The sequence below is a fragment of the Ammospiza nelsoni genome, chromosome 4, assembly GCF_027579445.1.
Source record: "Ammospiza nelsoni isolate bAmmNel1 chromosome 4, bAmmNel1.pri, whole genome shotgun sequence".
Classification (NCBI taxonomy): Eukaryota; Metazoa; Chordata; class Aves; order Passeriformes; family Passerellidae; genus Ammospiza; species Ammospiza nelsoni.
This window is the reverse complement of record NC_080636.1, coordinates 54078969-54101941: the sequence shown is the minus strand read 5'-3', so window position 1 is coordinate 54101941 and position 22973 is coordinate 54078969. Positions and strand designations below refer to the sequence as shown.

The 22973-nt window shown below is 38.2% G+C and overlaps 1 protein-coding gene across 1 annotated transcript in view; it reads left to right on the top strand.

The window, feature by feature from the left end:
- The window catches only part of ARHGAP10 (Rho GTPase activating protein 10), a 139614-nt gene that overhangs the window by 37315 nt on the left and 79326 nt on the right, over nucleotides 1-22973 (top strand). The window contains exons 2-6 of the mRNA XM_059470893.1: nucleotides 3915-4010; nucleotides 4100-4161; nucleotides 16293-16364; nucleotides 19599-19700; nucleotides 22693-22803. Coding sequence (XP_059326876.1) covers nucleotides 3915-4010; nucleotides 4100-4161; nucleotides 16293-16364; nucleotides 19599-19700; nucleotides 22693-22803 — 443 coding nt within the window. The remainder of the gene's footprint in view (nucleotides 1-3914; nucleotides 4011-4099; nucleotides 4162-16292; nucleotides 16365-19598; nucleotides 19701-22692; nucleotides 22804-22973) is intronic.

The following is a 22973-nucleotide window of genomic DNA, read 5'->3' as shown; positions in this document are numbered from 1 at the left end:
CAGGCTTAGTGCAAGACTTCTGGTTTGTGTGGCTAGCACTGAGATTAGTACTGATCTTAAAGGGAATCATTGGATTCTGGTGCTGTTAAGTGAGGCTTGGCCACCACCCAGCAACTAATGGTGTCACCTTGGCTCAGCTCGACTCAGATAAGGAGCAAAGGTATTTTCTTTCAAATCCTAATGGAAAAAATATCAAGGTTTTTGTGTGAGCTACTGCCAGCACATCTGGCACTGGACAAGCTCACAGGAGCACTTGTTACCAAGGTGTTTCAGAGCAAAGTGAGGAAGCAGGCAGCTGCTCATGTCTCTTCTGCTGTATTTTTAAATAATTGCATCCAAACATGAAAGAAGTACGGTGTACTGATATGAACAATGCCAAAGAAAAAATTAAATGCTGTACTGATATAAATAATGCCAAAGAAAAAATTAAAAGCCCTGGTGTCCTTGGGTCCCCTCCCTTCTCTCCTTGGAAATCTGTCTTCAGCCTTTTGGTCAAAACATTTAGCAGATGCTTAGTTTCTTTTAGTGCTTTAGAAGGTGAATCTTTGAAAGGACTCTGCCTTAGGGTTTGCCGGGATTGCATTGTATTCAGCACTGTTAGTATTTGGTTGATATTTAAAGCACTCTTTGATCTTGAATGCCCTGTTCCTCCCTTTCAATGATAACCACAGCTTGTAACAAGCAACAGCCCTATTGCTGCTTCCTTTATCTTTCAGTTTGGTGTTACTTTGTAAAATGTGGAGATTAAACGGAAAAAAATAGTTACTCTCCAGTAGGCCACAGCAATATTCACGTAACCAGTTAACTGCTCGTGCTGTTTGATACCTAATTGTATTCAAGAGCTGTTTTATTCTGGTGTTTTTAGCTGGAGTCCATTCGGGTTTACAGTCTGCTAAATAACACACCCTGGTCCTGCAGGCTGTCATGCTGGTGTGGAACAATGCTGGGATGTGTCTGTCAGTGCCAGACAAATAATTTTGCTCTAATAAAGGTCTTCTGACACATTGTGGAAGAAGGCCAAGTTACATTTATGAAATTTCTAATTCAAGCAACAATGCTCAGCATTGAAATTGTAGCACAATAGTCAGACACTTTGGTACTTACAATGATATCAGCATCTAGTTTTTATAAATGCTTATAGTTGGGTGAACTTCTGGGTGTGTAGTGTAGGACATTTGGAATTTGTCAGAGCAGTTTGATGTTGCTTGTCCCACAGTGCAAGGTTTGAGGTGGTCTCAGGTATCTCACTGTGGCTGTAGTTTGTCAGATGGTAAGAAAATCCACCACAAAGCTGTGCTATCTTCCTTTCTTGTTTGTTTCCAGCCACCATCCTAAGTTTTTCCTGTGCCTTAGCAAAAAAGAAATCAGTATTCCTGCTCTGACCTTCTGAGAAAGTTTTCCTCCATTGCTGCTTGACACTCAGTTTTGATTTTGCTCCAGTGACTTGTTTTGTTGAAAGTGCCAAGTTCTTAAAATCCAGAAAACCCCTTGTTGTTTTCTTTCAGGTGTTGATTCAATAGTCAGGTATCTGCAGCTTCTCTCGACCCATCAGACTGTTATTCTGTGACCCAAATCCCCAAGTCCCTCCCACTCACCGATGGTTTCCAAAATTTACTGTAATGGTTCTTAAGCATTTCAGAAATTATCTGTGGAAATATGTTGCAAAAATTTAATGTATCTTCATGATTTTAATGAGGAACTCTGCTAATATATCTTTGATGTGTGAAAAGGTTACTGCTTCCAACAACATAGTCAGTTCTTGCGTCAGTAATTTCCAATCCCCGAGCAGGTTCGGTAATGAGAAATACAGGAATGTGGGTTTCTGATCCTGTGAGAGGCTGAGTGTTTTAATTCAGCCCATTCTCAAGCTGTTGTAGATGTTGGACTTTGCACTGAAAGAGTCTGGGTATGGCCATAACTTTTGTTTGCTGTCACTGTCACAAGAGAGGTGGAAGTTTGATGGCACTCTAGAAAGGCCCATAAAGTCACTAATATTGTACCTGTTGAGTCCATGAAGAGAAATGGGGGTTTTGTGGGTGTGTGGTGCTGCATGAGTCTCTGAGAATGTACCTTGCTCAACATGATTTGAATGCTTCACCTCTACAAGTAGGAGAAACATAATAAACAATTTCTTCCTCTAGCATGGGGCTGACTCTCATGTGACAGGGCTTTGGGAGGGGATTATTGGATTCGAGGAAATTTAATAAGTTTAGGAGAGTGAGTGTTGTTGGAACCATTCTCCCATAAATAAATTCTTTTCAGCCTTGTGTTGTGACCTGGCTCACAAATAAGTGTAACATTAGATGGTTAAGAACCTTGCTATTTTCCATATTTAAGACTTTCACAGTCAACAGAACTTGTTTCTTTCACTGTTTGCTTTATGAACAGCTGCTGAGCCCACGAGATATTTGAATTAAAACACCCATGTTTCCTTTCACAGGGGAGTTAGGTTACTGCTTCCTTCAACCTTCTCATCCTTGTTATTTCAACCCTGTGCAGCATCCTGCTACTTCATGTGTTGGAGGGTACATGCACAGGTTTAGGAGGGAACAGCTCTGTTACACAATGGGCAGGGAGAGGGCTAATGAGAAATGGGTGAAAAGAAAGGAAAAGGATCAAAAAGCTTTTTTTTTTTTTCATTTTAGACTGTTTTGCTGTTTGTAGAATATTTGACTTAACCTTTTAAGTGGTTGAACTGAACTTCCAGTTCAGTGACATGTGATAAAGTACATGATGTGTCAGATGCAGGACTGGTAATAAAATTAGGTGATTTTTTAAATTTGTTGTTGGTAAAGCAAAACAAAAAAACCCAACCCCAAACTAAAAGAAAAAAAAAACCCAAAACAAATTACCTCCCTCCTAAAACTAGAACAAAAAAGACCAAGCTGGTAATCTTTTAGTGCCTGTTAATATTAAAGAGCAAAATGCTTAGCTGGCCTGTTAAAAGAGTTCTTAACCCTTCAGAACTGCATGTGATAAGAAAAAGATTATAGATTAACTAAGTACTTTAAATTGTCTTTAACTTTGACTGACTACAAAAATGTGAGTAAAACCTTCCAAACTGGGTAGAGGTGTACCAGGACATGCATCCTTGTTTTTTTTCCCCTCCAGAACAATTGCATCCTTCCAGAACTTGTGACATTCCCAACCTGCACATGTCAGTGCAACAGAAAACTGTGTGCACAGTGTTTATTTACAGCTTTATGAATTTCAGGGAGGGTTTATCATGATGATATTGTGACTGAATATGGAGTTTGATTACTTCCTGGGAAGTGCAAGAGTGCAGCCTCTGACCTCAAATTGTCAAATGTTAATGGGTTAAATTTGGGTTGCTGGAAATGTTTTATAGCTATTGCAAAACAGTTATTATATAAAATTAATTTTAATGCTGTGCAATTAATTTAACTTTTGGCAGAGTTTAACTCCATGGAATTTCTAGTTCAAGTGCAACAATTCTATTCTATCTGGTTTATGTATATTTATAAAGGTTTCACTAGCAGAGCTATCTATATATAGTACCTAGAAAATTCCAAGATGTGTATTTGTGCTGATGAATATAGGAGTGAATTTAGGTTAGCAGAGCAAGACAACTGGTACAACTTAGTGTTGTGCCCTTAACTTCTGTAATTACAGATTTGTTTTCATGTGCCCTAAATTGAAGTGAACTGTAAGGATAGATGTAACACTATACACATGGTCACATGTGCTTTCTACTATGTAGCTTTGCATGAAGAAAACTGTGTGACAAATGCCTTATCAGAAGAGGGTTAGGCAACACTGGATGTCCTGTAGTGTCCTTAGGCAGACCTGTGTTAAGAGTTTCTTGTAAAAGTTGGTTATTCTAGGCATAGACAGATCTTCTGGCCTACATAAAATGACTGCTTACCCTTCAACCCATGCTCTTTTTCTTGCAGACCTTTCAGCAGCACAGAGAAAATTTGCCCATTCTCTGAGAGACTTTAAATTTGAATTCATTGGTGATGCAGAGACTGATGATGAAAGATACATAGGTAGGTAAGAAATGACTATGAGTGGCTATATTTTGTCAATGCCATCCTGCAACATGATTAAACTTTCTTTGTATTATTTTATATTACAGATGCCTCACTTCATGAGTTTTCAAACTTTTTAAAAAATCTTGAAGAACAAAGAGAAATTTTGGTGAGTTGCAATTAAAGATTTAAAAAGCTGTGCACATAGCAAAGAGATCAACATTAGGTGAAATTGCTTTGTTAGTATCACTGACTTAACATTGGGAGCTCTCATTGTGCAGCCTCTGGTTCTGTAGTCTAGAGTGCAGACAACACCTTCTCATTGAAGAAGAAATCTGTATGGTAGGGATGGATAAATATGAGTTGGTTTAAAATAGTCATGCCCAGGTTAATTATGGCTGGGATGAATGGGAAAACCACCATAAGTTTGTTTACCATTTCCAGTAAAAAGCAAAATGAAAGAGTTAATGCTGCAGCAGGAGATACTCAAGTTTTGGCAATTCTCCAGCTTTGGATCCAGTTTCTCTGTAGCTCTAGCTTCAATGCTTTTGTGAATCTGGGATGCTATCTGTTGTATTTATGAAGCAGCAGACTTAGAAACCTTTACCTTCTATTTGAGCTTCAGTGAGAGGTTGGAGCTGCAGACAATTGCTCTATTGTGTAAAAGTTCTCTGTTCTTTGTTCTGTTGCTTGTGATTGCTTGGGGTGTAATTGGTGAATTATGGCTCACGTTGGCTACATGTAGAGCAGGGGCTGAGAGCTCTGCCAAACACCTTGCTACCTGGCTTTCCTGACTTTTCAGAAGATGGGGGTTTCCTTCTCGATGGTTTCTTTCTGGTTCTTCTCAGCAGCTGCGTGCCCAGCTTTTGTTTCAGAGCAGTGATTCATAGAGCAGCTGCTGTGTACCCAGTTTTCTTCTGAGTCAGGCCAGACTCTCCATCTGGGACATGAGCTTAGATCTGACATGATAGCAATTGCATTTCTTGGTATTTGACATGTGATGATATCTTTGCCTTCCTGGAAATCAGTGATCCCTTGGCATCACTGAGAGGAAGCTGAGACTAATCTGCTGTCTTCCCTGCTTCCTTCTGCCAGAAGCTGTGCCTGCAGTGCAGGATTATGTAGATAAGTGATAAAAGAACTTGTGAAAAATTCTTTTTTCCATGTTTCTCTTTCCAGTCCTGATCCCAGTAATAGTCATTGTTCCTTGTAAGTGGTGTGTTCTGTTCTGGTAAGCTGTTCTGGAACTACACTCGGGTCTGAATTAGGGTCAGTGTGGTTCTTCACACTTTCCTAAAAACTGTCTTTGCACAGGAGAGACACTTTTTCAGTGTTTTGAACTGTTTTGCTAAATTATAGAGATTGGCTCAAGTATGTTTCAGTACTTCTTTTGCTTTTCATAATTCTACAGTATAGTCTTTACTCTGCTTTTTCCTGTCATCCATAACTGTACTTTATTTTATTGAATTGCACAAATCTAATTAATGAAAATCTTTAGGAAGTTTTATAATGAAAAATACTTAATGAGCTGCCACATTATTTTGATGTCAGGCTTTTGAGGGATGACTTAACAATTCCATGGCACATTTCAGCGACTGAATCAACAGCTCTTCAGCAGGGATAGATCACCACCACAGCAGGCTGTGTGGAATCCAGTGCTGTCTGTCTGGATTGTAAAACACTTCCATTGTTCAAACTGAATGCCATGAAACTGTATTAACTTACTTTTTTGGTATGGTGCCCATGCTTACACATAAGGTGCTATCATACTGAAAGCTAACTTGTGTCAGTTTCTTGATAGGAAAAGGATGAAATGCAGTTTGTTAGAACTGTGACTGATGAAAAACAGGGAGTATAAATTGTAATGGGGAAAATATTTATTACCAAATGGAAACAGAATATATTCACTGAGTTACCAGATGCGTGGCCTTTTTATTTCATCTGTAGCCTAGCAAATGTTATGTATCATTTCTGGAGTGAGCTTATGTAACAATGGCCATAAGTCTCTGAGAAAATGATTGTGTGGTGACTGGAAAAGATAATTTCCAGCATCTGCTCCTCTGACTATTTTTTTTCTTTTTTGACTTCTCAGTGGATGTTTTAACAGTGGCATGAGCTCTAGAGATACTCCCATGGAGAATATTAGGACATGTTGCATTCACAGATGTTTGGAATGAGGTCAGGGATCCAAAGACTTTCCATTAAGATGCAAAGTATATAGCAGCATTTTTTTTCAAAAGCCCTCAGTCTTTGTTAAGAATGTTCATTATTAAGCATTTCACCCCTTACTATTTTGAAGACAACCAGAGGATTTTGGACCGCTGTCTTCAGTGCCAATGTGTAGTTAAACAGGTAGGCAAATTTCAGGCCCATAAAGTTATATTAAAGAAATCAATGAATAATTACAGGACAAAAGGCATTTCAGACACTGCTGTGCATTTTGGTTTTTTAAATACTTGAGCAAAGGGTTCTTTTTTTCAGAACCGCATTGTAAATGAAACAAATTTCCACTTAAAATACATTCTAGACTCAAAGTAAGTGCTCATCATCTCCTCTTCTCATGGTTTTCTGAAATTGTAGTGAATCCAGAGTCCATAAAACTTGCTGTCAGTGTTTACAATGAATGATGACCAGAAAGGTAAATTTATCTGGTGCATACTTATTTGGTGGATATTATTTCATTCAGATGGGATCTTGCACTTCATGGTTTCATCATTTCTCCCATCTTTTTCAGAGGTGAAATTATATTCCAGGTGTCAAAGGATTTAGTTCCATATAAAAAGGGAAGTTGGCAATAATCCAAACATTTCACTGAAATTATTACAGAGTGGTCAATAAAAAACCAAATTACATCTTTCTGTAGTGCTGTAGCTTGGTGATACTTCCCAGGGCAGAAATAGATAATTTTGTCCCTGAGAATATTCTGGAAATTATTTTTAGACATTGAGGGTGAATGGAGTTGTAGGACATAGTTTCTGCTCCTTTGGCACTGCAGAAGTGCTGTGGATGTTCAGGGATGGCAGGCAGCTTGGCAAGGTGGTAGGAAAAGGTAGGCTGAGCAAGGCCCAGCATGGTGATGCTCAGATGCTCTGTCTCAGTACCCAGCTGTTCCCCTGCTTGCCAGGGAGAGCACCAAACCCTCCCTCCCAGCCCCACTTTTCCTGGCAGCAGAAAGGAGCTTTGATTCTTGTGAGGGACTGAGAACAGCAGGTTCACTGTCTGCCCCCATTTGAGCTGTGGTGGTGAGCAGAGAAGCGTTACCTGGTTAGACTGTGCTTGTTGGTCCTTTCCTTCACACCTCCCTTTCTCCATCCCAGCTACTCCTAAACAACCAGCTTGCCCCTAATTAGTTTTCCCTGTTGATTCCAGTCTTGCTAAGTCATAACCAAATTTGATAGCTCTTGCATTGTTCCCTCAGTTATCTTGGCAGTGCTTGGCACTGCTGCTATGGTCAGCTTGGTATGCTGGCTTTGAGTGCTTTCTTCCTTGGAGTTCCTCTGTCCTCCTTGGAGTTTATCTGCTTCTGGAGTTCACATGATTCTTGTCAAGGGCTGGTCTAACCTGTTCTTAAAAAAATTACAGGAACATGGATTTCTCTTTAGTCTCATATTTAGTCTTCATTTTTTTCACCTCCTGTTCACACTGAGTCTCCTTTGCTACAAGTTAAGCTGGGAAACATTTGAGAATTTTTCTGCAGTAGTCATGGAATAAAACTGATCACTTTTCCTTCATAGTGGTATTTTTATGGTTACCCTTTCTAAGTGGTGTTTTGCATCTGTATTTTTCCTTGTTCATTTTAATTACACTGTGTTTAGACCTTCTATCTTTTATGTTAGAATTACTGCTTCCTCCTCCTCTTCTTGCTTTTAAGTTGCTGCTATGCTTGCTCTTCTACCGTCCTTTGGGACCTTGTTTTCCTCTCCCTTTAGTTTGCTTTGCTGACTTCCTAAACTGTTCTGAAGCAAAGCCCCTCCTGACTTGAATGCAGTTAATACTTCTGTTGTGTAATGTAGGAATACCTCTAATGGCTCTTAAGGAGTGCTTACTCCCCTGAAGGCCTGTTTTCCCCCTTTGTTGGATAGTTTGCTGTAATTTAACTGAGGTTTTTTCCCTTCTGGAGATAATTAAAATCTGTTGTCTTATACACCATCATTGATTTGACACTCATTTCAGTTCAATAATGGTTTTATAGCTTCCTTCCTCTCTCTTTTCAGATACATATGAAGAACCTCTTTTCCTTAGGCTTTTTTTTTTTTTTTTTTTTTTTTTTTTTGCTGCTGCCAAATAAAATGGTTTTTACCTTCTTTCTAATTTTGCCCCTGCACACTCATCTATTTTCTTTTCACTCCATTACATTTCTCTTTGTATAGGCTTTCTGATACAATTATATTCACCTTCTATTCCCTGTGATTTCCCAAGGCAGTATAAATAAGTTGTTTTACTTTGATACGTTCTCTTCTGTTTCCTGCTACATTTTTCACACACTTCTATCCCTTCAGATGTCCTAAGAGGAAAGGTACTATGCAGCTATATTTTAAAGTCGTTTTCCTCCTTTTTATTTTTTTTTTTAGAAAAAAAAGATCTTGTTCTTTTGCCATGGGTATCTTTGCAATTTTGGCCTCTGAAAAAATTCATTTGCATTCTTTGTCAGTTTTGCCAGCTTGGCAGAATCAAATCCAGATTAGCATCTCTGAAAAGCAGAGTTATTCCTGGCATATATCAGGAGCACAAGAAATGGTTTCTCTATGGATTTTTAAAGAGATATCCCTGTGAGATCGCTCTTTTAGTCTTTCTTTTATTTCTTCTTAAAAAAAAAAAAGGGGGGGAGAGGGTTTCTCAGTTGTGCTTTCACAAGTTAAAAGACATTGTAAGCTTTCAAAGGTATACACTCCAAAGTTTAAAGATATACTTTAAGTAATCTGTACACATATGTACATTTACTTATTTATTCTTACTTAAACTCCCTCTTATGATAAGATATGGAAGTGCATGAGTATTTATTTCACAGGTGAAGTGCTCACTTAACACACAGTGTTCTGAATAGACAACTCTGTTACCTTTTGTCCAGTGACTTTTGTGTCTGGATCCAATTCAGCGGCTGACTCTGCTGTGAAGATGGTGGTATTAATTTTTCTAATCTTTTCTTTGGCACTCTTCATGCAGTATTTAAGGGTAAATCTTAATCTCACTTGACAGTAGTCTGAAGAAATCTGTGTGAAGGAGCAATCAGTTGACTCACTGATCTGGAGTAAGAAAGTACCCAGTAGTCTTAGATGTGTGATGCATTCAAGATCTGTTCAACAAGAGTTCAAGGCATTAGGTAGTGCTCCATATGTTCAGATGCTTTTAAGTCTGCTGACAGTGCAAACTGCTAAATATATCTGCCAAGACAATGGAAAGGACATAATTGTTGACCACTTCTGAAAAATTAGGCTGCCAGCAGTACATTGAATATTTCAGATGCAGAGATAGAGGCACAGATGAAACAACATGTCTCAGGAACAGCATTTGAATACCTTAATTGCAGCATCTACAGTCTTTTCTGTGCAATTTTTCTAATTTAATAAAACATTATCCAGTTTTAGAATCAAGCAGAACAACTGCTGCCATATCTCATTGCCCAGCCTCCCCTTTTCCTCTGCTGGGCATGAGACCAGATGACAATCCTGTAATTATCAGAATATGGAACACGAAGGTAGAACAATGAGTATTTCAGCCACATCTTACTCTGATTTGGTGGCTTCTGACATTGAATGTTTCATTTATTTGTTGGGTTTTGAATGTCATGTACAGTCTTCTGAAATAGTTTTGTGGGTTACATATGAACTTGCCCACATCAATCTATAAACCAAAGATGACTTGCCTGTACAATAGAAAAAATAAGTTCAAAACCAGATCTGGGTGTGTTCCTCCCACCTCTGAGTGAACACAGCTGACAAGTCCTGTTACCACTGGCTTCCTCTTCCAGATAACTCTGTGGTCTCACATGCATCAGCATCATTCACTAGAGAATTTTCATTCTGTTAGTTCATCATTGGGAAATGTTTGGAATTTGCATTGTAAAGCTGTCACCAGTTTGGATTTTGCTGGTTGTTAATAACAGCACTGTTTCTTCTGGAGGAAAGCGCTGACAATTGAGCAATTCATTCTTGACTGAATACTGATGCTGTTGTTTGCTGCTGGACTCCTTGACTTTCAGAGGCATCTTTTTGCTCAGTGATGAGCTTTGCCATGCACCAAGAAAATGGGAATTATGCATTTTTCTTTTCTGAGCAGTCTTTTTGCTTGGTCAGGACATATAATGTCTATGGTACAAAAACCAGACCATGTTCTGGTGTGTTGGTGTTTGCTGAGGCAAGGCCTTCCTTAGAGGAGTTATCCCCAGATTTCCTTCACTGCAGATGGGGAAAACTCGTTGTTTGCAGTGTGTGAAAGTCTGTTTCTCTTTATTTTGTTTTCTTGTTTGTTATAATTATGGCTTTGTAGTATTTTTCTCTTTATAGTGGAATGTATTGAATAAGAATAAACTTACTCAGGAGACAGGACTATTAAATAGTTTTCAGTAAATAATCTTTACTAAAACCTACTGTCTATTTAATTATCTTTTGTTTAAAAAAGGAAATTGTGTATTGTTTCCTTATGATACCAATCTGATTTTAGAGGCCAGCAGTTTCATGACAAGGAATTCAATGAGGGCAACATTTCAGAGTAGGGCACAGCACAGCACATGGATCATAGGAGGCCCTTTTAGTTATCTGTCCTTAAGGTGAGTCATGAACTTCCAGGAGGTGAACAGGAAACAACTTTTCTGTAGAAGGGTGAACTCATGAGTCCAGCTGTTCAATTTCCTGTAAGGCAAGGCTGCTGCTTGTGAAGGAATTAGGAAGTACAGAGCACAGGATTCTGCCTGTATTGAAGCTTGTGAGGCAGTGGCTCAATGGTCTAGGAAATTCCCCTTGGAACAGTTTGAGAAACTTCTTGTCTTCCTGCCAAACTCTGAGGGGTATTTCTCTGGAACACCTAAGAGGGAGGTGATGTGTTTTGTTACAGATGCCTCCTGGTGCTTCAACAAAATATGTTGTCTCTAGGTGAGGTGTATCACTGGTCCCCCTGGCTCTCTTGTTACCAGATGTTTTCCTCCACAGCAAATTAATCCACAGCAATGGATGTCACTTTTTTTTTATAGCTTCTGCACACATGCAAAGATACACAAGTATTAATGTGCTGTGAGACCTCCTTACAAATCCTTTAGTCTATGTACTGCAGGCTTTCTAAAAACCAAAAACTCCTATGTCTGTATTCCCAATGTGTGCCTGAGGCCCTTTCAGTGTCTAATACTGTAAAGCTACAGGGAAAGCTCTGGAGCAGGGAGAAAATCCAGAAATGTTTATTAGAAGAAAACTTGATTTGAAAACAAAATAATGAGCCTTGGGGGTAGTTTGCACTGTCTGCAGTCATCAGTGCTCCAGATGAATGCAAAACCAGTGCTGAGGTGTGGTTATAGAGAGACACCTCTGTCTGTAGGGCTGGCAGGGGTGTTGGCTGTGCAGCTAACTGGGGGCATGTGTAACTGTAAGAGCAAATCATATTCTCGTGGGAAAAGAAAGAATAGAGATTCAGGCTTTGCAAATAACATCTGATGTTTTCAGTAGTGGAATTGTATCTGCAAATTTTAATAGTACAGGGTTTAAGGCATAGGTCTTAATGCTTTGAGAAATTTCAGTAGCAAATCATTATATGAAGTAGGAAAGCTTTTTGGGTAAAATAATATTCTTTATATATTTTTCTCTCTTCCAACATTGGAGGTGTCAGAATTGGCTTTTTTTTTTTTTTATTAGGCTCAGATTTTCTTAGGGAAAACACAACCATATCCTCTGTAAGTAGAAGAGCAGCTGTTGTGGCATGTATCTTTATTGGAAAGTGAACTTCTTTATCTAGCAGCACTGTCAACTATTTTGTTATTGAGTCCCTGCTAGGTATGTCTTCCTTTCTGCCTTCTCTGTTGCACTCACTAAGGCAAAGCTTCCTTCCCAGATCTGGTTTCATTGACACTTGCTCTGTTTCATGGGCTTTGCCTTACTGACATGTTGGCCTCCCTCATAGCTTTGTTGAGGGACAATCAACAATCCTGCCTGACTACAAATAAATCTGTCCAGTTGGTATGCTCAGAAACTAAACCCCCTCCTTTATGCAAGGCATCCAATCTGCATTCCAGTTCCCGAGGTGGAATTGGGAGCTCAGCGTTCCTGTGTTGCATTGCAGGCTGCAGGAAGGTGTATGTTTATGGCTTAATTTTTCTTCTTTCTCACTAAACCTTTTTTTTTTTTTTTTTTTTTTTTTTGTGGGAGAATGCATCAATTCAGACTGGAGCAGAGTCAGGATATGTATTTGCCTCACCACCAGAGTTGTTGATGAGCAGTGTGCAATTTCCAGTGCTTCCAGTAAAGGCTGAGCTCTAATGATATTTTTAGGCTGAAGGCTGGGAGGCCAGTGCTGCATTCGTCTAATAACAAACTTTGATTAACTTAGGTTGGTTTAACCTTTTTAGCCACTGAACTTTGAGGAGAGCTCTTGTGGGTTGCTACTCCTTTACAGGCTGTACAAGCAGCCTTCCTCTTCTGCAGTATAAACCTGCTTGTGCCTGGAAAGGGAGTGGGAACTTAGAGAACCTGCTCCTGCCTGCTGCAGGAGAAAGCAAGAGGAGCACTGAATGCTGGTGCCTGGTGTTCTCTGTCAGATAACCGTACATAGGAGGAGGTGTTGGTGGAAGCAATTTGTCCTTAAACATCTGTACTCTAACCTTTTCTGGGAAGGGAAGAAGTGACAATCTAAATGGAGTCATCTTGTGGAGTGCCACTGACTGCTCAGTGACCTGTTGGGTCTTGCTGACCTGACTGAGAAAGTATCCAGCAGCTGTGAATGAGCTTGCTAATGGATTTACCTGTGCCTTTGAGGGCTGCAGTTGGAAAGAGAGGTTGGGGCCCCTTAATCTATGATCTGTACAACTTCTCTGCTGAGCAAGTGGAGTTCTGTAAAGGCATCTGAAATAGACATACACAAAGCTGACAGCATGCTTCAGGATGTGGGAAATGTTGGATAGAGTGATCTTCTGAGGTGCTGATGGCACTGATGACTTTACTGCTGCTGTTGCCAGGTTTATGTTCAAGTTCAGTTAATTCTTTGACCTTTCTGTAGGTGCTGCAAACAGAGCAGGACTAGCCTGAGCAGTCTGGGACTGTCTGCCCGGGACATGTGCGCACATTGGGTTAAACATTTCTGGGCATTCCTGAAACTCTGACATTCACAAAGCTGGTTAAAATTCTGTTACCTGAGACATGACCTTGTTAGTTAGCTTGGTTCACTTATGACTTGTGTGCCACAGTTTGCCTGCCAGATATAATTGAATATATATTTGTTTCATGTAGGTTTGGATAGATGAGAGGTGTAAAAAAATGGATTTTAAAATGTCGTTTCAAATAGTACATTTCTGTCATAATCTGTCAGGATTAGAGAAGAAGAGGGATGAAAATGAATGTAAGAGTCAAGACAGAAGTTGAAAAAGGAAGGAACATCTAGTTTCGTATTAATCAACTTAAATGCCTAGTTTAACTTTTGCTGGAACTTTTCCATTTTAACATGATTCTAGTTCTGAAGACAAGTACAAGTGATAATTACAAATATATTTAGGTAATCTCTTGCTTGTTTGCTGATTTTTTATCTACAGTTTTAAAAAAAGACTTGTTTTAAGTTTCCGAGTTATAAATAAGCTAAGAATGAATAGCAGTGAAAATAATTTCTTTCTATAAATAATAATACATCTTTTTTGTAATTTTTCATGACAAGCATGGATTCTGTGTACTGGAAAGCTGCAGGAATGAGTCTCTATTTATTCTTGTATTGGAGGTATTTTAATTATGTGCTTGGTCAGTCAGAAGAACATCTCTGTAATTCACTGTTGAATTTACCAGTCTTGTATTCGTATATATGGGCTGGTATGAAGCTCTGTGAGAATGACCAAAGCTCTGCAAAACTTCACTCCACCCAGAAGTAATCAAGAGTCCTGTTATTTAACCCAGGCACAGAAAGTAAAGGGGGTGACAAATCATAAAGTACCTTCATGGCAGGCGCTTGGGGATACATCTGTTAACAAAAGTCTAAGTTGTCCAAAATGAGAAATGTCTTTTTTGGAAGGAGGGGAAGCTTGTTTTTCTTTTAATGAAAGAATTACTGACATACCATCCCACTGGCAGCAGTGGAATCTGCTTGTTGGCAGTTGCTGAAGAGAACATCCCATTTTGATTTAAAGATTATTTTCTGCTTCAAACAAATTCCTTTAGTGGTTCCCATGGTTAATACTGCACAGGAGTAGCAGGATTTACAGCCCTGCTGTTTTATGAAACACAGCCTTTTATGTATATATTTTTCTTTATTTTGTATTTTTCCTTTGTTACATCAAGGTGCTATGGTTTTCTTTGATTTGGACTTTGTGTTCAGCATACATTCAATGCGTGTTAACCTTACACTTTTTTGTGTAAATGTTCAAACATCCAATAAGCAACTTGTCATATTTGTTAATTATTTTTAACCCTCTAACCATGTGAGTGTTCAGTTGTTACCTCTAAATGGTTTGAAATTATTCCAGGAATTGTGGTGCTTTACCTCGTGGAAGCTTGTGCTGTCCTCTCTGAATTTTCTTCCGAGGAGTTTTCTCCTTCACTTTGTTAGAACAGAGAACAACTTAAAGTTTTCCAGTACAGAAGGACTGATTGTGGGGTTTCCAGGCTCTCCACTCTGACTTGAGAGTTCTTTTCCTGTTGCTCCCAAGGGTGCACTGAAGGGTGCTTTAAAATGGTTTTGGCAAAGTCAGGAGCTGGATGCAGAGGGAAGTTCTGTGCTGAGAAAACGTGCTCTGAAGTTAGGATGTAGCTGTTCTGTGGGTGACTGTGCAGCAGCAGTTTGGCCCAGACTTGCCAGCCCTTTGGGTTTCCAGTTAGCTGCAGGTTGGTGTGCTGTGCTGGCCCTGCAGACATGTGGGTTGCTGTGGTTACAGTGAATTGGCAGCATGACTCCCACAGTAATCCCTCATGGCTGCAGGGATGGGCGGGAGCAGTCAGATTTGTGTTGTGCCAGATCTCGGGTACATCCCTGTGTTTCATGATAAGGATTTTCTGAAGTGTTCCAGAAGGCTGGTTTAAGCCTGTGATGTTTTATCTGAAGATTTTCGCTCTAAAGGGAGGAGAAAGGGGAGGAAAGAGAGAGAAAGTTTCTGTTGTATGTTAGGGGATTCCAGGGAGCTCTGCCTGAACTCTTGGCCTCCCAGCCCAGTGGCTGTGCTAAGCCCAGTGCTGGGCATGATTTGTTCTGTGGGTCTGCCTTAGAACAGACCAAAAGGTCTGCTCCACCTGCAATGCTTTTGCCATCTTTTCCATGCTGCTGCTGTGTTCAAGAAGTACCAGCCTTTCCTGAAAGTTCAGATATTTAAATTCTTTAAAACTTTTTTATTTTTTAATATAAAATATTTCAAAAATTTTAAAAAATGTTTTTAAAATTCCAAGTCTTGTTTGTGCCAAATGGAACCCTGCTCCATCTTCAGGGAAATTTCATGTGAATTAGTAGCTGCTCAGATTTAATAAGCTACAGTTTTCTGTTCTATGATGGAATGTTGTGTCCTCCTTTTTTCTTTTTGCAATGGCCATGAGACTTTATATTGTAAGTGCAATGGTGGATGCTCACCCAGTCATCTCAATAAACCTCTTCTTTATTGGCTTTGCACCTCTTTGATTTTATAATTTAGCTTAAGGTCTTATTAATGTACTTAAGTGTGGTAATATTTGGAGATTTATATGAATGCCTAGTGGCTTTAACTGCCTTAAAAGATTATTGTTTGCTACTCACTAGTCTATTCCAGAGTTGTCTGTAGTGCTTCTTGTTGCAGAAATCTTTGCATCCCCCAAATGGAGCTTATTTGTCCTCTGTGTCATTCTGGTGTTCCATCACTGAGGCCTTCAACCTGATCTGCAAGACTGCCACAAATGAAGCAGTTGCAATTTTGGGTGCAATCTGGAAATTTCTGAAATTTTTGCATTTGTTTTAATTTAATTTTCCTGATAGTGGATTGATTTAAGAAATTTTGTAAGCCTGAATGAACTCTGATGTGATTTTTTTTTTTTTTTAGTTAGAAGTTTTAACTTGCATGCTTCTATTATTTTACCTCAGAGCTTCCTTGCTTTTTACTTTTTGTTGCTGATGTGACTCATCAATCTGGCTGCAGAAACCTAACCCATGCTTTTTTTTCTTCAGGCAATCAGTGTTACTGAAACTCTGATCAAACCTTTGGAAAGATTTAGGAAAGAGCAGCTAGGAGCTGTAAAGGTTTGTCCCTCTTTTCCTTTATAAGTTTGTTTTATTTCTCTACTTGGATTGCATTTTAATGACATGTAATTGGCAGAAACATGCTATTGTTTATGCTTCATTTGTTCACACTTTTTTTTTTGTTTCTACTTTGAGAACTTGCTTCAGAAACAAATGGAATGTGTCAAGAAGAGAAGAATGTGTCCTTTCCCTTCCTTCTCCCCACCTCCCTTATCTCCTGTGTCTGCTAACAGCCTTCCCCCCCTTCCTAATGGGTAACCCTGTTCTGCTTTGTATTTGCCTGCAGTTGCACAACCAAGGGCTGAAAAATATTAACTGCCTAAAGGAGCTCACTCATCCATATGCTTTTAACTACATTTTTGCCACCTGCAAGCGAGAATTACCTTTATTTATTTTTTTGTTTTGAATAAATGACTCACTGGCTCTGTATGCATGGGAATAATAGGGATGAAGAGGCTGAGGACAAGATCTCATTGAAAGTATTTTTGATAAAAGCATTTGGTCATTTTTTTTAAGATTGTCACTAAGTTGTGAATATTAAAAAAAAAAAAGCTAAGTGAAAATCATGCATTAAGTACATATTAGATTTGGATAAAAGTAACAAGGACAAATTTGTGTCTGCCTGCCTTCCTTGGGGTGAGAAATTTAAGTGCTTATTAAAAAAAAAAGCAGAAAAGAAAGAAACCAGCATTTTATTACAGTTTTCTGTTGTAAAACTCAATACATTTTCAAAATACCTGCATATGGTTTATTTTACAATTTCATGTCTTCATCACCAGTGATATTTAGTGATGTTAAGACAATGTTTCACTTATGAGAGCACTGTGCATTTTGACTTTGGCAGGAATGATTAACATGTCTGCATATGATTTCAGTGTTCATGAACTGAAAATGCTCTGTGGATCATAAATCCTTTCAGTTCAATGGTACAATGAGCTTTGTACAATTTTATGGACTTGAGAGAAGCATATTAGGTGACCCAACCAACGCACAATAAAAACTTGGTCTGTAGTATAGCCAGTCTTGCAAGGAAAGAGAGAATTTTTTCTCAATGTAACCCATTGTCATAGAACCAGCTGTGTAATGAATGCGTTATTTCAGCAGTATTTTTGCTGTTAAAGAATATTGCTGGTTTTGGGGTGAGAACTCCTAATGCTTTAAGTTATCTCATATCTTCACTCATTTCCTAGTGAGAATTCTCTTCCTGATCCTTCTAACACAAATTAAATTCACAAAGCCTACTTCTCCCATTTTGTTTGGATGGATGTTTCTTTCCTTGTGTCCCTGCATACTGTTTCTGTGAAGCTGTAGCTTTTATTTCTGATAGAAACTTTTTTTTTTCAGAATTCTGTCAAAAAAAGTTGTTTAAACCTTTAAATAGAAGTCTTACATAATTGTATAAGGTTTAAATAAAAACCCTCTAAAAATATTTAGCTCTTGGAATATTCTTAACTGAATATTTATTCAATATAATCAAAACACTGACATTGGAAATATAACTCTGCTTAGCTCTGAAAACCAACCTATGGCATCTAGTGGTGAAATATATCTGCAACATTGTGTAGTATTTGCTTTAGGAAAGATCTATGCTTTACCATTAAAAAATAAAAGTTGAATCTGCTGCCTCAGATTTTTTCTGTATATTACATCCCTTTGCTGATGAAATGGTCTGAGTTAAGCTGAAGAAAAGGAAGGGGAAGAAAGTTTAGCTTCATAGAGCTGGAAGCTGAGACACTTACTGAATTACCCCTTATTGAAAGTTGTTGCTGCACTAATCCCAAACTATGTGTGTAAAGTTTCTGGCTTTGTCTGTTAAGAAGTTAAGAGAACTCTTTTTTTTTTTTTTTTTTTTTTTTTGGGGGGGGGGCACTCAAATATTCACCACATCAATGGAAATTTTACTGGTATAAACACAGAGATTCACCTATTTTCCTGCACTTTGTTCCTAATCCCCCATGTTGCTAATATGTTATCTCTAATCACCCTGATACTATATGCATATGTTCGTGTTTCTCAGTCGATAACAAATATTTTTTAAGATTCATTTTTTAAAAGAAATTATGAGTGTCAGAGTGGGGGAAAAAATTCTGGTAGAAGTCCTTGCTGAGAAGCAATCCTAAAGAGCCTCTTTAATGTACTGCCATCTTCAGAATCTGATGGTTCAGAGAGCAAAAATGTGTCTCTTCTAATATAGTACATATAGTAGTGTTCAAAATGAAAGGTTAAGAGGAGAAAAAAAGAGCAATTATGTCTGTAGAGTTTAACCAGGGGTTTGGTTAGAATACATCTATATGTGATTTCAAATCTACAGATGAGGAAAAATATTTTAATTTAACTAGTATCTTTCTGATGATTAAATCTGCCAGTTCTTGAATATGTAGTTAAATACTTGATTTTACATATTTGAGGTTCTTTTCAACTGCAATTAGATATGCTAAAAGTAGCTTCAAAACTGGTTTGTTGAATTCATGAATACTGATTTTTGCACTAATGCAGAGGAACCGAGGAATCAATTTGTTTCACAATATTTTCTACCAAATTAGATTCAGAAACTCAGATTTCCTAAAAAAAGTAATGACTGTCCCTCTTCTAGTACATTGCATTTGGTGGTCAGAGAAATAGTTTTGCACTGTGCAAATGATATTCCTACTTGTATGTGAGAGTTTTTTCTTTTGATACTGTGATATTAAGTTTTATGGATATTTTTTCTTTTTTTTGGGGGTTTTTGTCATGGGCACAATAAAACTCTGGTAGAAATAGGAATTCAGCACTGAGGTTGTTGTATAGCTTTAAAATGAAGAAATCCTATGAAATATAGAGGTGTATTTCCTTTGGGTTTCGAGCTGTTGGAATTTCTCCCTTGTCAATTTTAGAAAGTTATTTTTTCAGTGAAACTGATATTTCCATGTAATGCCTTTTATTCAAAAACAAGGTGGTCTGGATGATGCCTGAAAGTAATGAAAAATGCAATAAATCAAGAAGAAGCCAGGTTTTTTCTTTTTTAACTTAGAAGATGTAAGCATCTGTGTGATAAGCTGCACCATAATGATGCAATGGGATTTCATTCCAAGTTAGCCTTTAAATTAATTTTTAAAATGAGATGGAGCATATTTTTCTCTGCTTTTTGGAGCTATGAATTTTTTTCCTCTTTCTTCCTGATGAACTAGAATTTTAACAGAAGAAAAATAGTAGACTTTTATATTGACATAATTGCTACTTTGTTTCTGCATCTAGGAGGAAAAGAAGAAGTTTGATAAAGAGACAGAGAAGAATTACAGTTTGTTAGAAAAACATTTGAATTTATCAGCTAAGAAGAAAGAGCTACAATTACAAGAGGTATTGTTGCCTCTCTTTTTTAATGCAGGCTGAAGACTTTGGGATAGGTAAATATACTTCTGCAAATGCAGAAACGGCATTCTCAGTGGTAAAACAAAGCCATTTTCTCATCTGGAAATGTTGGTGAGAAAATCAGTATTTGCTGAACTTAGTTCCTCCACCATTTTCTGAATCAAGGGTTTTGTGTGTATGAAACACTGAGTCTCATGTCATTTTTATATATAATTGGGGAAGAGGGAAGTGCAAACATAATGTGAAAAACTCTGAATTTCTTACAAGGCTTTATCATTCATGTAATTACATTGCATTGTGAGTATTCACTGAATGTCCTGTGCTAACACTTGCAGCAGAGGACAGCAATACTTTTATTCCCAAATAAAGGGGGTTTGTGCCTTTGCTTTTTCTCATGTTTTGAAGGTTTGTTTTGGTGTTTTTTTGAGTAGTGCTATAAAAAATTTGTTGACAATTTATAATTGATAGATTTGTTTTGCCTGGCATTCCTTCTGGTTCCCTCTGGGTTTATCATCATCAATTTATTTGTAATAGTTTTTATTTCTAGGGCAACAGCAAATAGTATGTGAAAAGACTGCTGGGAAATCTTGTAGAGACTTGCTATAGCCAGGAGGACTTTTTTCCCAGATAAATGTAATTATGTCAGAATTATTAATGCTTAGACTATAAAAAACCTTAATGTTTTCCTCAGGGATAACTCCTGTCCCTGCCCTCTACCCCATCCCCAACATTCTATGCCATTTTTCATAAACATGGTTAATATTACTGGCAAAGTTACCCTGGAATTTCTCTACTCTTGAGTTTCACTAAGATGTCACTTCACCATGCTGCACTTGCAGCATAGACCCTCAAATGTGTAAAGAAATGTCTTTTGGGGAGTTGAGTTGTCCCAGTGAAGTTATTGGGCATGGCTCATGTGTCAGGACCTGCACTTTAGTCAAATTGATCAGCTGCCAAAGAACTTGACGCAGACAAAAAGATAAAGGGCTGATTATGATCACTTGATGAAATATGGGTTCTTGATATCAAATCTGAAATGAGACCTAACCTCAATGGAAAAATACATAATGACTCTAAGAGGCATTTTGAAGCTGTCTCAAATATAGCCTGAAGCTTTAGAGCATGTGTGAAATCTAGAATGAGCAAATAGCTTTGTTTTAAATGTCCTTCAAAGTTTCATGAGCAAAAATTCTGAAATTCTTCAGTCAGGCTCTCACATTTATGTGTTTAATTTTGAAGTATAACTGTATAAGAAAAAAGGCCCTTAGGGCATGTTGTCAGAGAAGATAGGAAACAATTTCTTGCATAAGCTTAGAGAACAGGTGTATATAGTTGCATATGTATATATGTGCAATTATATATATAATTTAGTTTTATTCATGTCTAGCTGTGTCAGTTCCTGACTGGAGTAAATAGTGAGGGATAAATTTGACAAAAATTTGATGAAAAACATGCCATGTTGTGGAGTGTGTCTTAACATAAACACAAATTTTAACTCTCCTGGTGGTGGGATATTCCTGTAATTTTACTGAAGCATGGTGTGTTTCTCACTTCTCTCTTCCTTCAGTAGTGCACAAACTGCAATGCAACTTGCTGGGTGCATGGGGAGGCTCATGCCTCAAAAAACTGAGAGATGTGATAAAGTATGAATCTTTATCACATCTGGACTATGTGGTGGGCCAGATGTCCTCCAAGATCCACTTCAGAGTCTCTTTCTAGGGTGTTGTGGTACCCTTCGTGTATATATGATTAGAAGCTTAGCTGACAACTCAAACAATTCCTGTGTTTATAGGCTGACAACTCAAACAATTCCACAGTTTATGGGATGCATCAAAATGACATGGCTTGTTGAAACATATTTGCTTACGGAAATACTTATCAGGGCTCAATTTATTTAATGGCATTTGTGGTTATGCCCCTTTAACTGCTGAGAGTTCTCCAGCACAGAGCAGTAAAGCCAAGCAGGTCTTAAGGCAAAACTCTCTTAAAGCTAATTTGGTTTATCCTCTTAAAGCACAGCAGTCACTGTTCTGCCTGAAGTACGTAGGCCCAGTATTTAAGAGAGAGTCTGATAGTAAGTCTTGTCCTTTCACCTAACCCTTTCTCCACTTCCTTTGGTAATTCACTGTACATGTATTTTGTCTTATCTTTGTGGGCAAAGCCTAAGTGTTAGTTACTTAGAGTAACCTTTTCTTTAATGTATTTTAATAACAGTTCCTATTACCAAGTTTTAAGATTAATTTAAATGAATCCTACATGTACCTTAAATAACAACTTCATAAAAAAATAGGCAGATGCTAGAAAGTGAAATATTTATATGCAGATGGGTGTTAGCTGAAATGTAGCTGTTCAGCATCAATATGGTGTTGGTATTTCTGCAAAGCTGTGCTAAATATCAGCTGCAGGTAGAAAGGCTGCATTTTTAGACACGGGATGCTCTGGGGAAACTTGTGGAGTGTTGTACCAATAAGTGAACTTTTTTCCATTGCATTTCTTGCCAGTGAGAGTGAGCACAGGTGTGGGATGGGTGCAACAGCGTTCTGGCTATTTAACAACAGTTATTTGGGTTATAGGGTAAAATTTACAGCACCAGAACTGTAGTTTTCAAAAATAACTTTTTCTTCCTTAATTTGATTGGAGAGATGATTTCTCCCTTTTCTAATGGATGATGCTCTTAGCTCCCACTCTCTGTTTGGACAGGTACCTTTGCAATGCTGTTAAAAGTTGGATTCCCTAGAAAAGAAGCTTAAAGAGGTGTTGCTGGAATTTTTCTAAAAAGTCTAGCCTCATGATTCAAAACAACATATGTTATGTACTGAAAGGGAATTGCTGCTGCCGTTTAAAAATATGGAATGATCTATGTTGTAACAAATCCCTCAAATATGGTGAAAGTTGTCTGCTTGCCACTTCTGTGTGTGTGTTACCCTGAAGCTGTCTGCACAATGTCTGTGAAACTTCATGAGGTGTGCTCTGTGTGCAGGCAGATAACCAAGTGGAGCAGAACAGAAAACACTTCTATGAGCTGTCCCTTGAGTACGTGTGCAAGCTGCAGGAGATCCAGGAGCGGAAGAAATTTGAGTGTGTGGAGCCTGTGAGTATCAGGGAATTCAACCTACTCTACCTTTCATAGGGGATGGAGAAGGAATGCATTTGGTCAAAGGCCAAGCTTTGCTTTCTGGAAAACACAATCAATTGAGTGACTTAACAGAATTTAAACTAACTTGTTACAGATACAGCTGTACAGATTCCTAGTGCAGATAA